The sequence below is a fragment of the Columba livia genome, chromosome 24 (genome assembly GCF_036013475.1).
Source record: "Columba livia isolate bColLiv1 breed racing homer chromosome 24, bColLiv1.pat.W.v2, whole genome shotgun sequence".
In the NCBI taxonomy this organism is placed as follows: Eukaryota; Metazoa; Chordata; class Aves; order Columbiformes; family Columbidae; genus Columba; species Columba livia.
In genome coordinates this window covers 3,436,102-3,449,629 of record NC_088625.1, presented here as the reverse complement: position 1 = coordinate 3,449,629, position 13,528 = coordinate 3,436,102, and the positions used below count along the sequence as shown (strand labels likewise).

The following is a 13,528-nucleotide window of genomic DNA, read 5'->3' as shown; positions in this document are numbered from 1 at the left end:
GAGTAAAACACAAATCCTTTCAGTACCAGAAAACTAGGAAGCCTGAGAACCATTGGTGACAGCATCTCAAGCCACCCCATCCTCTTGGCCACAGCAAATGATGCTCCACATCATTTCTCAGTCGCCGGGAGCCTGTTCCTGTGGCTCCAGGTTGATGCAGTGGGACGTCACCTGTGTCACCCACCCTCTGCAAATGTACATGCTGAAACTGAACTTTCTTGTGTGGATAGAGACAGGGAATCGATCCTTTATTTCCCAAACCAGCCCTGTGCATTTAATGTGGTGGTGCTGGCGAGCCCCAGGGCTTGCAGGGACTAATCCATCACCACGCTTTTTTGGGTTTGTTTTTGGTTTTTATGCCAATAACATCCAGTAGCAGAAGCGAGTCAGAATAAACCTGTCAGGCTTTCAAAGTTTGATTTTTCCTTGAATTTGTAAGCTAAGCTGGGATCACAATAAGACAAGAAACCCTCTGCAACCACAAACTAAATAACACAGCCAGGACTGCGTCCCCACCCCGGGAACCAGGCGTGACTTTAAATACGGTTTTATTTCAGGTTTGCTATTGACGCACAAACAGCAGAGATTGATATTTAGTATACATGGTATACACAAAGCAGCCAGTACGATCGGCATCTCCGTCCTTTTGCTGCACACTTGGCAAAAGAACCACACGCAAGAAATCGCTCCCACCGTGAACAAGGGAGACAATTTCTTGGTGGCTTCAAAACCATCTCTTGGATGGCGAGACACAAAAGGGCAGCTCCTTGGAGCTCTGTCCCCAAACCAAAGCACAGCGGGCTTGGCTACGCAGGGAAAAACCCTCCAAAAATGGGTGATACGTTCATGGGAATGGAGACCTGGAAGGGATTTCCAAGAACATTAAATCCCGTCCCCTGCAGAGCGACCGCAACATCTGCTCCTGGCTCTGTCGAGCAGCGTGGAGACCCAAAATACTCCTGTGTTCGAAAAGGCATGACATAAATCCAGGGAGGTTGGATCTACGTTGTAGATGAGGTTCTTGGGACGTGGTGGACTTGGCAGCGCTGAGTTAATGGTTGGACTTGATGATTTTAAAGGTCTTTTCCAACTAGTCCCAGCTCATAGATTAAGAGGCACCTTCATCAGTGGAAAAGCAAAACAAAGTGAAGTGGTCCCTGATGGGAAGATCTGAGCAAGAGACTCAAATGATGCATTAAAGGCTCGTTGGGAAGAGGGCGGTGTATAGGACAGTAAAACAGCCTCTGACCACAACAATGCTACAGAACCATCTGAGGTACCAAAAAAACCCTTGCATGGAACCTCGGGGGGGAAAACTGGCTGTAGATGCTCTGGGCAGTGAGTGGCTCAGTCTTTTCTGTGCACGCCCCTTTTCCCAGGAAAACCCCAGACCCGAATTCATCTTCTGCTCCTGCAGCTCAAAAGCGACGCTGGGGATGCTGCCCCAGCTCTGCAAGAGTTCAGCTCAGGATATCTCAAAAATAACCCAACATGGCCCAAAGATCGAAGGGCAGGGGGCGGTGGGATGTCTGGGCATGCCGTACTGGTCCCATTAAGCAGCGAGCACCATTTCCACAGCAAATTCACGTACCGGCGACTGGCGGGGCTGCGCCTGACCCCGCCGTGGTACTACAGTACAGTTGCTTGTTGCTTTTTTGTTTTGGAATTCCCTTTTTAGCCCTGAAAAATGTCAGGCGGGTTTACAACCTGCCCTGCACCGGGGAGTAAAGGAGCATCTTGGATGCTCACACAGCCCCATCCCAAAGCACCATAGGAAAACCTCAGCCAGGTGAGAGCCCGCTGGGAATAACGCCATCCCCACGACACAAGGTTTACATCCACAGGGGAGAAGAAGGTTAAAAACAATTACAGAGTTAAGCACCATAAAAAACAATCTACACTGGTCAGGTCATAAACATGAGGAGAAAATGAAAATAAAGCCGCCACCTTCCAGCCCGGTTTGGCGATGCCGCTGGGGCTCTCCGGGCTGCAAAGTCATCGGCCAGCGAGTCCTGGAGGCATCAGGACCAACAGCTCATCACGCCGGTGGATGGACTGTATCATTTGCATTGGTAAATCCTTTTGTTTGGTCCCATTTTGCATGAGTTTGGGGGTTCAGGGTGGGAGGAGGTAGGTTTGGCCCTGGGAAGACGGGGGAGGCTTCGACTGTGCAATTTTGGGGCATCTCCCCGCCTGTCCTGGGATCCATCCAGCAATCCTCCTCGCTCCCATCCGTCCCCCATCCATTTCCAGCCTCCGCCAGTGGGTTTTTGCATCGTTCGGCAGCTTCGAGGTAGATGTTCATTCCCGCTCTGTCTCCGAGCGACCTGGTTGGTAAAATCCCTCTCTCCGGGGTGCGTGGGGTGTGCGTGCTCTGTCCCTACACCCAGCTCCCTTTTTTTAATATTTTTTCCTATTTTTTCTTTCATATTTTTTTCCCCATTCGTTATGTGCTATGGACATCTCCCCCTCTCCCACCCCCTGCCTGCATCCAGCCAGAGGAACCACCAAACCCCTTCAGCACGGCCTCAAGGTGCAAAAATCCAACTCCTGCGGCTTCCTCCGAAAATTGCAACTCTCCCGGGGCAGCGAGCGCCCGGCCGGCACCGCGCACTTCAGCGCCCGCCTCTTGAAACCACGGCCGCAGCTTTTGGAGCACGGGGACCACGGCCCAGCTTCCCAGGCCGGGCAGGGCTCCCCGCACAGCCGCACGTCAGCCGGGCGCTGCGCCGCGTCGCACTCGGCGGCCGGGTGGCCGTGGGAGTCGCGACAAGCCACCGAGCGCTTCTGCAAGCCGTCCCCGCAGGTGACGGAACAAGCCTCCCAGCCGCCCGCTGCCCACTTGTAGGAGGGACGCTTGTAGCTCGGCCGCCCGCTGTCCAAGCGGTTGGAGAGGCTGAGGACGCTGTTGTTGAGGTCCGGCGGGGTCTTGCCCTCCTTCTTGTAGGAGGATTTGTCCTCCTTGCTCTCCTTGGGGAGGTAGAAGGAGTAGCGTACGCGGGGAGGGGTCATCTTCCCCACGGAGAGCACCTCCAAAGTCAAGGGTTCCTGGATGGGTTTGAAGGCTTGGAGGCTCTCGACAGCGGTGCCGGTGCCGCTGTAGCGCAGGACACTGCCCTTCACCATCAGGTCTCTCTCCACGGCCGAGACGATGAAGTGGCCGTTCAGCAGGTACTTGCCCTGCCCATTCTTCAGCGCCAGGTAGTTGTCATCGCTGATCAGCCCTTTGTAGCCGCGCTGCCTGATGTCGATGTTGGAGGCGCCGGCGGGGATGACCACCACGAAGTTGTAGCCGTGCCTGGAAGAGAAGAGCAGGCAGGGGAGGCCATCAGAAAAGGGGACATCCCTCTACGATGTGTCCTCAGCCCACAGCTCTGCAGCTACAGCCCTGAGATCTTCCCACCTTCCTCCCCGTGAAGATCGTTTGGAGTCTCCTCCCTACGCTGAGTATCGTCTACCAGCTTTGAGATGATGCTTCAGCTCTGGCTCAACGATATGGATGTACCAGAAATAATTCCATCAGCAGAAGCTGATAGAACATTAGCTGTGTCCTGCTTCTCCTTCAGAGCTGGCCCAGGTCTCCAGACAGTGATGTACACCAGCACCAGGAGAGTTTGCTCATTTGGCCCCATCACCATCTCCACAACCTTCCTACACCCACCCCAAAAAAGCAGAGCTGGGAGATGGGGGAGCACACGTGGTCCCCCAACACTTACATGGGTTTGGTGAACAAGCCCGAGACCTTCTTGCAGCTCTTGTTGTCTCCTCCACACACGCTGCATTTGTCGAACTTCTTCTTGGAGCCCAGCTTCCCATCGCAGCCCGCCTTGATGCATTTGCCCTGAACGCAGACCGAGGTGGAGTCTGGGGAGCAAGGGGTGCCGTCCACAACCTGCACAACGGTAAGCACCATAATCATCATCCTCTATTCCAGGACTATGGGAATAACCCACAGGCACCTTTACAAACCTGGAGGAAGACCTTCCACAGCCCTGGAGTAAATAAGTGGACACGTACAGGCTGATTCCCACCAGCCTCGTGGATTCCCGTCCTCTACAACCTCACCTCCCACCAGGCAAGGAAAATGAATTAATTTCCAAGTTCTCTGGAGTCATCCTAGAGCCCGAATGCTGACCCTGAGGATCCCTCACCCACCTTGGGTGCCAGCACGTAGAAGTAGCCAGTGCCATTAGCCCGGCAGATGAGTTTGCACTTATCCCGGGGCGAGACACCTGAGTACTTGGGGACCCAGGAGACAGAGGCGGTGAGGCGGTTGGTGCTGTGGCTGTAGCCATTGAAAGCCTCACACTGCTCCTCACGGAAGCTCTTTCCCGGTACTGGAAAAAAAGTATAAATAAAATTAAAAATGAGGATGTGCATGAGATTAGGGACCAGCCCAGTGCTGGTTTTATGGGGTTGTCATAGGTCCGTGCACCTCACCTGCAGCAGAGCAGGGCTCCAGGTTGCAGGAGCGGTACTTGAGGCGAACACCCTCGCAGTAGGAGCCCCCGTTGGCGGGGACGGGGTTGGTGCACTCCCGCTTGGCCAGCTGCACGCCACCGCCGCAGCTCCGCGAGCACTGCCCATAGGGCGCCCACTTGGCCCAGCCACCGTCCACCTGCAGGGACGCGACGGGGTGAGAGCGTGGGATCATGGAATGGTTTGGACTGAAGGGACCTTCCCAGCTGCCCCAGTGCCCCCCCTGCCATGAGCAGGGACATCTTCACCAGCTCAGGGTGCTCAGAGCCCCGTCCAGCCTGGCCTGGGATGTCTCCAGGGATGGTTCATCCACCACCTCTCTGGGCAACCTGGGCCAGGCTCTCACCACCCTCTGTGTAAAAATTCCTTCCTCATGTCCAGCCTGAATTTCCCCTCTTTTATTTTAAAACCATCACCCCTTGTCCTATGGCTGCAGGCCTTGCTAAAAAGTCTGTCTGCTGCATCCCCTTCACCTCCAGCTTTTCGCCAAAGTTCGCTTTCTTAGTGCACTAACTTTATTTTCATCTCCTAACTGAAGTTTTACACAACTACGTCTGTGAAAATAAAACTATTGCCATAACACTCCAGACTCGAAGCCACCCCTTCACAAGCAAAACCTCTGCCTGGTGCTGACGGAGCAGAGCAGCATCATCCCTCCTCAAGGAATATTCAATACCCAAGGGGTCTCCATCTCTTTTCACATGGGGAAGCTCAGCCGGCACTGATACCAAAACCTCGATGTGACCCCCGCGGGATGGTGTTTTGGGACTGACGGCGCAGGTACTCACCCTGTACTTACTGATGTTATGCCTCTCCACGCAGGAACCCTTCAGGCAGAAGCGCCCGTCGCCGCAGCCGGTGCCGTCAGCCCAAGGGAAGTGTCGGGTCTGGCAGACGATCTGCCCGCGCGCCTTGCCGGTGCACCAGAGCTTGGCGCAGTACTGCATGTAGGGGCAGGGCTTGGAGCCCACCCCGAAAGCCAGCTCGCATTGCTGGTTCAGGCTGTAGCTGCTCCCCGGCAGGTCTTCGGGCAGCGGGATGGGTTTGGTCGGCTGGTCCAGCAAGCAGTCTCCTGTGGGGATGGGGATGGGGGCGTCAATGGGGCACTTGGTGGGTGTAGGGACCAGCATGGGGAGGCAGAGCATCACCACAGGGAGGTGAGGGGTGGTGATTTGGCCAAAGCTGTCCCACTTCCAGAGGGACCCAGTGCTACCCCAGTGATGCCTTTGAGGTTGGAGCATCCCCGACCCAAGTGACTCCATCCCTTGGTGATGTGAGGTGGAGCCGTCCCCCGCAGATGTCACCCCAGCAGGAGCCTGGCTGATGCAGAAAAGCTGCCGAACTCCCCGTTTCCTTCTAATTTTTGTTTACAGGGTGGGGAGAAGAGTTGTTCTATAGCCCATCCAGGTACCCAGCCATGGGGACGGATCCCGTTCCCGCAGGTAAGAGGGCGAGGGGTACAGGAGGGCTCACCATGGCCGCTGTCGAGGAAGTCGGTGATGATGGCAGCGCTGCAGGCCGACCAGGGGTTGGCACGGTCAATCTGGATGAGGGTAGGGGACATCATGTGGTTGGTCTTCAGCCGGCCAAAGACCTCCTCGCAGGCCTTCACGTTGTCGTGGGGCATGTTGAAAACGTGGCCTGGGCGGGGGGGACGAAGGGAGGACAGCGTGAATAACCCCACTTATTAGGGTCCCTACAGCTTATTGCAGTGAGGGAAACTGAGGCACAGAGCAGGGGGGACCCTTGCAAGGGCTGCAATGGCTGTGTGCAGCTCAGGGGAAGGACGGTGCTCGGACCACACGCTGGCAGGACCAGCACACACAAGCCACCCTGCCAGCAGCATCCCTGTCCTGGCTGCTTCATGCGTGGCCATTGGTGGAAAGGAAGGACAAAGGAAATGAACACAGACAGCTCCTGGTTTTCCTCTGGAGAGGATGGGGAGCCTTACCCAGCTCATGGGCGGTGGTGAAAGCCGAGGGCAGCCCATCGTCCTCGATGACGGAGCAGCTGCGCTTGGGGTCACACATGGTGCCCACATCCGCCATCCCCAGCGTGTCACAGGTGGTGGCACCGCACAGGTCCTGCAGGACATGGGGACAAGGGGTTAGGACCAGCTTGGGCATCGTGGTTCCCCATCCCCACCCTGGTACCCCATGGGGAGATGCTGGGGTAAGGAAACCTCACCCTGACCTGGACCAGGCTGCAGATGTGTTTGCATCTGGCACCAGGGATGCTCTTTGTGTAGAGCATCCTCCTGTGCCTCCAGCAACAGCCTTTCCCACCCAGGTGTCTTCTCCAGCCACCGTTTCAGCCCAGAGGAGTCAGATCTGGCTCCATTCTTGACTGTGAGCTCAAGGACCAGACCCTAATGGGTGGACTGGGAGGCACCCAGCCTTGGGCTCACAGTTGAGCCATTTCTCAACCTCGTTTCTCAACACCTTCCTAGCAACAAGAAGCCCCTGGAGCAGGTCCAGAGGTTCCCAAGGCTCCTGTCTCTCCAAGACACATTGCAGCCATCCCTTGAGAAGAAACCAAGCCCAGTTGATGGAAGGAGGAACCACCCCCAGCACAAGTACTACTGAACCCCATGTGGATGGAGCCAGGGCAGAGGACATGAAAGGTTTTGTTGTAGGTGGATCTGCCCATCTTTGGGTTCCAAAGGTGCTCGTGCAAATAAAAAGTCCGTGTTTGAAGAGGCACCACCACTGCAGCCTGGTGATAGCCTTGTCCTCGGATGCCGCCTTCCCCTTTTGGGGTGTCTCAGGGGCTTGGGAGGGCTGGAGTATCGTCCTCACCCCTTAGTGCCATCCCAGCTGGGCTGGGAGCTGCAGGAGAGACCGTGCAGGGAGCACAGAGCAGCTTTCCACGTGAAAAGAAGACGTAAGGGACTCGCCGGGTGCTCCCATGCTATAAATAAGCATGATTCATGCTCAGCGCTCGCCCGGCCAAAGCGCCTGGGTTGCTCGAAATCTCGTACGAGCGGCTCTGCCAACATTTCCAGCGAGGTTTCCAAGATGAAGGCATTCCCGCTCAGGCAGGTTCGGCCGTGGGTAAATAACAGTCCCGACAACTCCAGAGAGCCCCAGCCAGGGCTGAGATGGCTTTAACAGGAGACCTGTGGCTACAAAGTCTGGAGACACAGACAAGACCTTGATCTCCGGAGAAATGAGGCAGAGAAATGCTTGGGTCTGGTGGAAAACCTTGTCACACAACTGGGCTCAGCTCTCTGCAATGATTTTCCTTGTCGGCTGGGACGCTGCCACATCCCTGACCCCACTGATGCTGGCAGGGACAAGCAGGTGACAACCCCACATCCCTGGTGGCACGGCCACCACCGGCAAGTATAGAGTGACTAAATGGGGCTGGCAAACCCGGGCACAGGGTTCCCTGTCCCAGAATGCCACCAACACCATCGCCACGCTGAGCTAACCCAGGGATGCAGCTTGCCCAAGCCTCGTGCTCTCCCCTGTGGCAGTCCCAGGGTTTTGGGGGTGAAGATGGGGTGCAGGGGGGGATGACACAGCATCATTGGGACAAGGTGGCCGCAGCTCCCCGCTCTTTGAAGAGACACAGTTTCCTCACTGGCGCGGCGAGTTTTTGGCCCCCAGCCCAACACCTACACTGACACACTGACCCACTTCTTGCTCTGAACCTCGCCTGCGGGGATACACCAACGAGCAGCTCTTAACGAGGTCTTTCCCTAAGCCCAGCATCCCTGGGCTCTAATGAGGGGTCCTGACCCCCGCAAAACCACCTCCTGCTGCTTTGCCAGGGGTCCAGCCCACTCAGGAGGGGAGGCAACGCAAGGATGGAGCTACGGAGGGGAGAAGAGAGAAATGCAAGGGGCTGAAGGTGGGAAAGCGGCATGCAAAGGGCCAGCTCTGCCTTTGCACAGTGTGCTCACCGTCACCAATGTCCCCTCTGCCAGCCCAAATAAAGGGAGGATGCCTGGTGCCCCTCGCATCATGCCAAGGAACCTGCTTGATGCACCATTGGGGCTCTCCTGCCAGCCTGACCTTCATCCACGGGCACTTCAACCCCTTGTGAACTTGTTGAGATGTTCTGAAGGTCAGCTGGAGAGGATCCTTGTGGCTATTGCATTAATTCGCCTACTCAGGGGCCAGGTCAGATGCACTCTCCCAGCTGTGGAGGCTTCCCACATGTGTCCAAAGCCACTCTGAAAAGCTGAGCCTTGGCTTTCCCAATTCCCCCGCAGCATCTGCTGCACACAAGGCTGCAGACAGATGTTCCTTGGTGCGATGTCCCTTTGGTTTTCCAGCAGGCCAAAGACGTTCAGCAAACCTTTGCTGGTGGGATGTCAAGGTTCAGGATGGGTGGGATGATCGGCCAAGCCCTTTGCCGTGGTGTGTAATGTGATTTCCAAGAGCGCGGCTGGAGGCTGGATGCTCTGCAGGACCCTCTGACAAGCACCGGCTCTGGTAGGAAGGTGAAGGTCCCATGGTTGCGATTCCCAGCAGATCTGCACCCACCAGCTGAGCGGGACCGAGCTTTCCAAAGGCAAATCCGCAATCCAGCACAACTGATATCATGAGGGAGAAAAATCGAGCGGGAGGGGACAGCCCTGTTCATCAGCAACTCCTTGACACAACTGGAAACTGCCTATCAACGGCGCTTGAGATGAAATTTAAGTCGGGGGCTTATGTAACAGCTTTTTGGCAGGGGGATAAGCTCCAAGGTGTCAGGGGACCACAGATGGATGCACTCAAGGCAGGCAGATGTCTCCTCCATCGTGTGCCTTTGCACCGAGCTCACTCTGGGGATTTCAGGAATGGATGGTTTAGCAACGTGTTAAAAAAACGCAGCCCGGCCGCGATCCACAGCTTTCGAATCGCTGGGACCGAATCCATCCCACGTGCGGCTCCGGTGACCTCACCGGGTTTCCACCAGAGATGGAGCTGGCTCATCCCCACAGGTTTCCTCCTCTTTGCAGCCACGAGCTGCTCCAGCCGGCCGGGGTTCAACCCTCCCTGTGCTCCAGCAGGATTTACAGCTGGATTTAGGACACAGCCCTTTCTCAGGGCAGGGGGGACAAGGACAATGGGTGGGGCAATGTCTCACACGTCCTGCACAGCATCGTTCCTACTCCAGGACATCATCAGCCAGCGCTGACCCCAGGCTCGGGGCAGCTGAAGTGAGCTGGACGCTTTATCCTTCCCACCCACGAGTGCCTGACCTGGAAAGACGTTTTGGGAACAGTCTCCCTGCTGTTGAAGGGAGTTCCCAACCTGTCAAAGACATCTGGCCAGGGATGGGGGAAGGAGAAGACACAAGCGGGTAAAATGTGACAGTCCCCTTCGAGCTGGGCTGGTCCTTCTCCTCCCAAATTAGCCATTTGGGGGTGCAGTGCAGGCTGTGACACCCCAACGCTCAGATGGGGAAGAGGAGCATTTGAGGGGAGGCTCTGGGAGTGGTGTCACCACTTCGATGTCCCCCAGGTTATCAGGGTGGGGGGGGTGCAGAGCTCATCCTGGCACAGAAATCGGCTCCTCTCCCACTGCAGGGATGCAGCCAGCAGCGGGGGGGACCCTGGCCTCCCCCCCACAAAATAAGAGCTGCAAGCGCTGGCTGTATCTCTGGTGCTTTTCTTCCAGCCCTGAACCGGGTCCACGCAGAGCAGCCAGCGCACGGAGGAGAGGTCCAGGTTCTCAGGAGGACCATGAGTCAGAGGAAACAGGGAGAGGTTTTCACTTGGCAGGTGGTACCGTGAGCTGTTCCCAGCTGGGGAGGGGGAAGCGGGGGCCACGCTCCTCCTCTTCTGGGCTCGGACCCCACGTTTTGGGGTGCCAGAGACACCAGGCACCGGCCACTGAGGCTCCTGCCAGCAGGCAGGGGATGGAGATGCAGATTTTTGACCATGGGTACAACCTGCCTTGGCTCACCCACCCACTGAGCTGCTGGCCAAAACCTGCCCCCCCAGCTCCCTCCAGAGGTGGAGTGCAGGTGGCAAGAGACCTGAGCACAGTGCAGGGCTCCTTGAAATTGGGGACAGCCCCTCTGGGTCACCCCCTCCCAGCACCCACCTGCTTGGTGAAGAGGATGGCGGTGTCCCAGTACTCGGGGTGCTTGTCGCTGACCTTGTTCCATTTCTTCTGCCAGGCGCAGAAGTTGCGGAGGGTGAGGGCGGCATTGCTGGTGACTTTGGGCCCTTTGTCATCCTGCCCGATGAGGAGGAACTTGACCACGGAGATCTGGATGGGGTTACGGATGCTGGGGTGCTTGTAGAGGCGGGCGGCCGTGGCCATCAGGGTGAGCAGGTAATGCTGGAGGTCGTCCCCATGGAACTTCACCATTGACTCGTCGGCCACCACCAAGGTCTCCACGTAACGCGGCACCGAGGCAAAGCGCTTGGCTCGACCCCCTTTCCCCCCGCCGCGTCCCCGATATTTGTCCAGCGCCTGCAGCACCCCGGGGGTGAGCCCGGAGCCCACGGCACAGCGGGATGCTCCGGTCCCCACGGGGTGAGCGGGGCTGCGGCGCTGCAGGCGATGGGTTCCACCGGCCCCCCCAGCCAACGGGCTGATGACATATTCAGCCCCCCGGTAGCCAAATGCCCCCCGGAGCCCCCCGCAAAGGCTGAGAGCGGCGAAGGACTCCCGATCGCCGTTGACATCCCCGGAATAAAAACAGTGGCGGAGACCGGGGAGGGGGCGGGCGGCCCCGGGAGCGACCCCCAGGTAGTGCGTGGCGAAGGCGGGGGCGATGAAATGGGCGTCGGGGGTGAGGTGGAGGTAAAAATCCTCCCCGAAAGCCGAGAGCTGGAAAACCACCGCTTGCTCTCCCCGGGGGGGCTCGGCGGGACCTCGGCGGTAGTAAGGCCGCCCGTTGATGTCGGGGTCCAGGCGGAGGGGGGTGACCAGGTCGGTGTCCGCCGGGGCCCCCCCCGAGGGCAGGCTCAGCCCCGGGGCGCCCAGCAGCAGCAGCGGCAGCAGCGGCAGCATCGTCCCGGCAGCCTCACGCTGGCGGCATCGGTGTGGGGGGGGATGAAGGGGGGGGAAAAAGCAGCAGCCGGCCCCCCCCTTCCTCCCTCCCTCCCTCCCTCCTCCTCCTCCTCCTCTTCCCAAAACCCGGCGGGGGCTGGAGGGGAGCGGAGCGGCCGTGCGAGCCGCCTGCCCCGCCGCTACCTGCCTTGTGGGGCGCTTCGGGTTTATATACGGCGTTAGGGGGGGGCGTGTGGAGCGGGGAGGGGGGGCAGCGGGGCGCGGTTTGGCCCCGCAACAGCCACTCCGGTGCGGGGGGCCGGGAGCGGAGCGGAGCGGGGCCGGGAGAGCCGCGCTCCGCCCGGGGCTGCCGCCGCCTCCCCGGGCCGGGAGGGACGGGACCGCGGTGTGGGGGTGCGGGATGGCAGCGGGGGGACGCTCTGCACTTGTATTCTTGCAGCGGGGAGGGGGAGGCTGCAGCCCCCCAGGGATGCTCCGGCCCCCCAGGGATGCTGCCGGGGTCCCGCTGGAAGGGAAGGGGGAGGATGAAGCTCTGTGCCCCCCCAGGGGGGGTTCTGGTTGGGGCAGGGGTGTGCAGTGAGGAGGAAAGGTCCTGTGCTCCCCGCTGGTCTTGGGGACAGTTCAGCAGACCTGCTGTTTGGCAGCTGAGCGTTTGGTTCTCCAGGAAGATATTATGCTGTTTGTCACAGCCCAGGTGAGTCCAGTGCTGAGGTGGGGGCTGTGACCCTCCAGACCCACCACCCCAACGGCCCCAGCATCTCTGTCCCCAGACCAGGGCTACCTGGTGCTTTTCCCCCCAGGGAACCAGTTCTCAGTGCATTCCTCGCTACCCAACTCCAGCCCTGTTCGGTGACTCTGACCGAGGGGCAAAGGAGCGATTTCCACTTCTCAGCTTCTCTGCACCCCCAGGGTCACCAAAGGGAGATTTGGTAAGTGTTAATACCCATAGTGTCCCATCTTCTGAGACCCAGCACACACTGTATGGAATATACAGGTGTCTCCCCATGCCCACCAAACAGAACAGTATTTGGGATGGGGGAAGATGCTGGAACAGCTGATATCATTGGGAAGCAAAAGGATCTCATCATGGGTGGGATCTTTTTTAGAGCAGGACAGCTAAAAGGAGAGCGATGGAGACTCCTCAGTAACCATCTGTGGCTGAGGAATAGATTTATTGACAGCAATAAGCACTTTGACATCAGGATGGGCTGCCCAGGAACGTGCCCAATGGGTCATTTTCCCTTGCAGATAAAAGGGTGGATATTTCAGTTAATGCCAACCTACCACCAAGCACCCAAGTGCTGTGTGTCCTCACAGCCCACACTCCTTCCCAGCTCTCCAACTTGGTTTAATGGTAAAATTAAGGCCTTCTCAAAGCCAGGCTGGTTTTGATGTGATTTCAAGCATCAATAAAGTCTGCAAGCACAGCTTAAGAAATTGTGCATATACGAAATATAAGCCAAGACTGTTGCTTAAGAGCCCACAGGCTGCAGCCTGGTTGGTTTCGGTGCCAGCATGTCCCATGCCGTGGTTTGCTCAGTCGTGTGCCTTGCAGCTGAACTTGTGACCCAGAATAATCATCTGACTGCGCTGTGGGCTCAGTGAATCAGGGATTTTTGTCTGCGGGCCAAAGTGCAATGTGTCTGGGGATGTCGACAGGACCACAAAGAGAGAACGGACAGCATGGGGAGTGGAGGTACGAAGGGAAAAGGACACAGCCTTGAGCATCTCGAAGTGCTGGGAGGGAACTTCTTCCCACAGAACAGCCGTGTTCAACAGGACTAGCTTATCGCAGAGGCCACAGCAGCATCCAGGGTGGCACATGGTCCCAGAGGTGCCACCGCACAGCACCAGCATCCAGCTCAGCCCGTGGCTCCTGGGGGTGTTTTGGGAGTGGAGCTTATTTTTGAAGCTGTGCCGGGTTCCTGATCAAGATGGGGAGGTTGTTGTGCTTCCTCCCTTCCCCACCTCTGCTCTGTTTGGGTTTTGGATGGAAAAGGGAGCAGAACGAAGGTCCCTATGTGCACCATAAGAGCATCTCCGCTCCAGGTACCCCAGCCCCGAGGTCACCAAGCCAGGATTAGTCA

General features: G+C 57.7%; 1 protein-coding gene across 1 annotated transcript; it reads right to left on the bottom strand.

Annotated features, from left to right (window-relative positions):
• Nucleotides 1-531: 531 nt before the first annotated feature.
• ADAMTS15 (ADAM metallopeptidase with thrombospondin type 1 motif 15) lies at nucleotides 532-11,602 on the bottom strand. Its single transcript, XM_021298098.2, has 8 exons — nucleotides 10,524-11,602; nucleotides 6,431-6,563; nucleotides 5,953-6,120; nucleotides 5,268-5,551; nucleotides 4,441-4,618; nucleotides 4,156-4,337; nucleotides 3,717-3,892; nucleotides 532-3,298 (listed from the first exon to the last, which is right to left on the bottom strand). The coding sequence occupies exons 1-8, from the start codon at nucleotides 11,439-11,441 to the stop codon at nucleotides 2,518-2,520; spliced, it is 2,820 nt and encodes a 939-aa protein (XP_021153773.2). The 5' UTR covers nucleotides 11,442-11,602; the 3' UTR covers nucleotides 532-2,517.
• Between the last annotated feature and the right edge of the window lie 1,926 nt (nucleotides 11,603-13,528).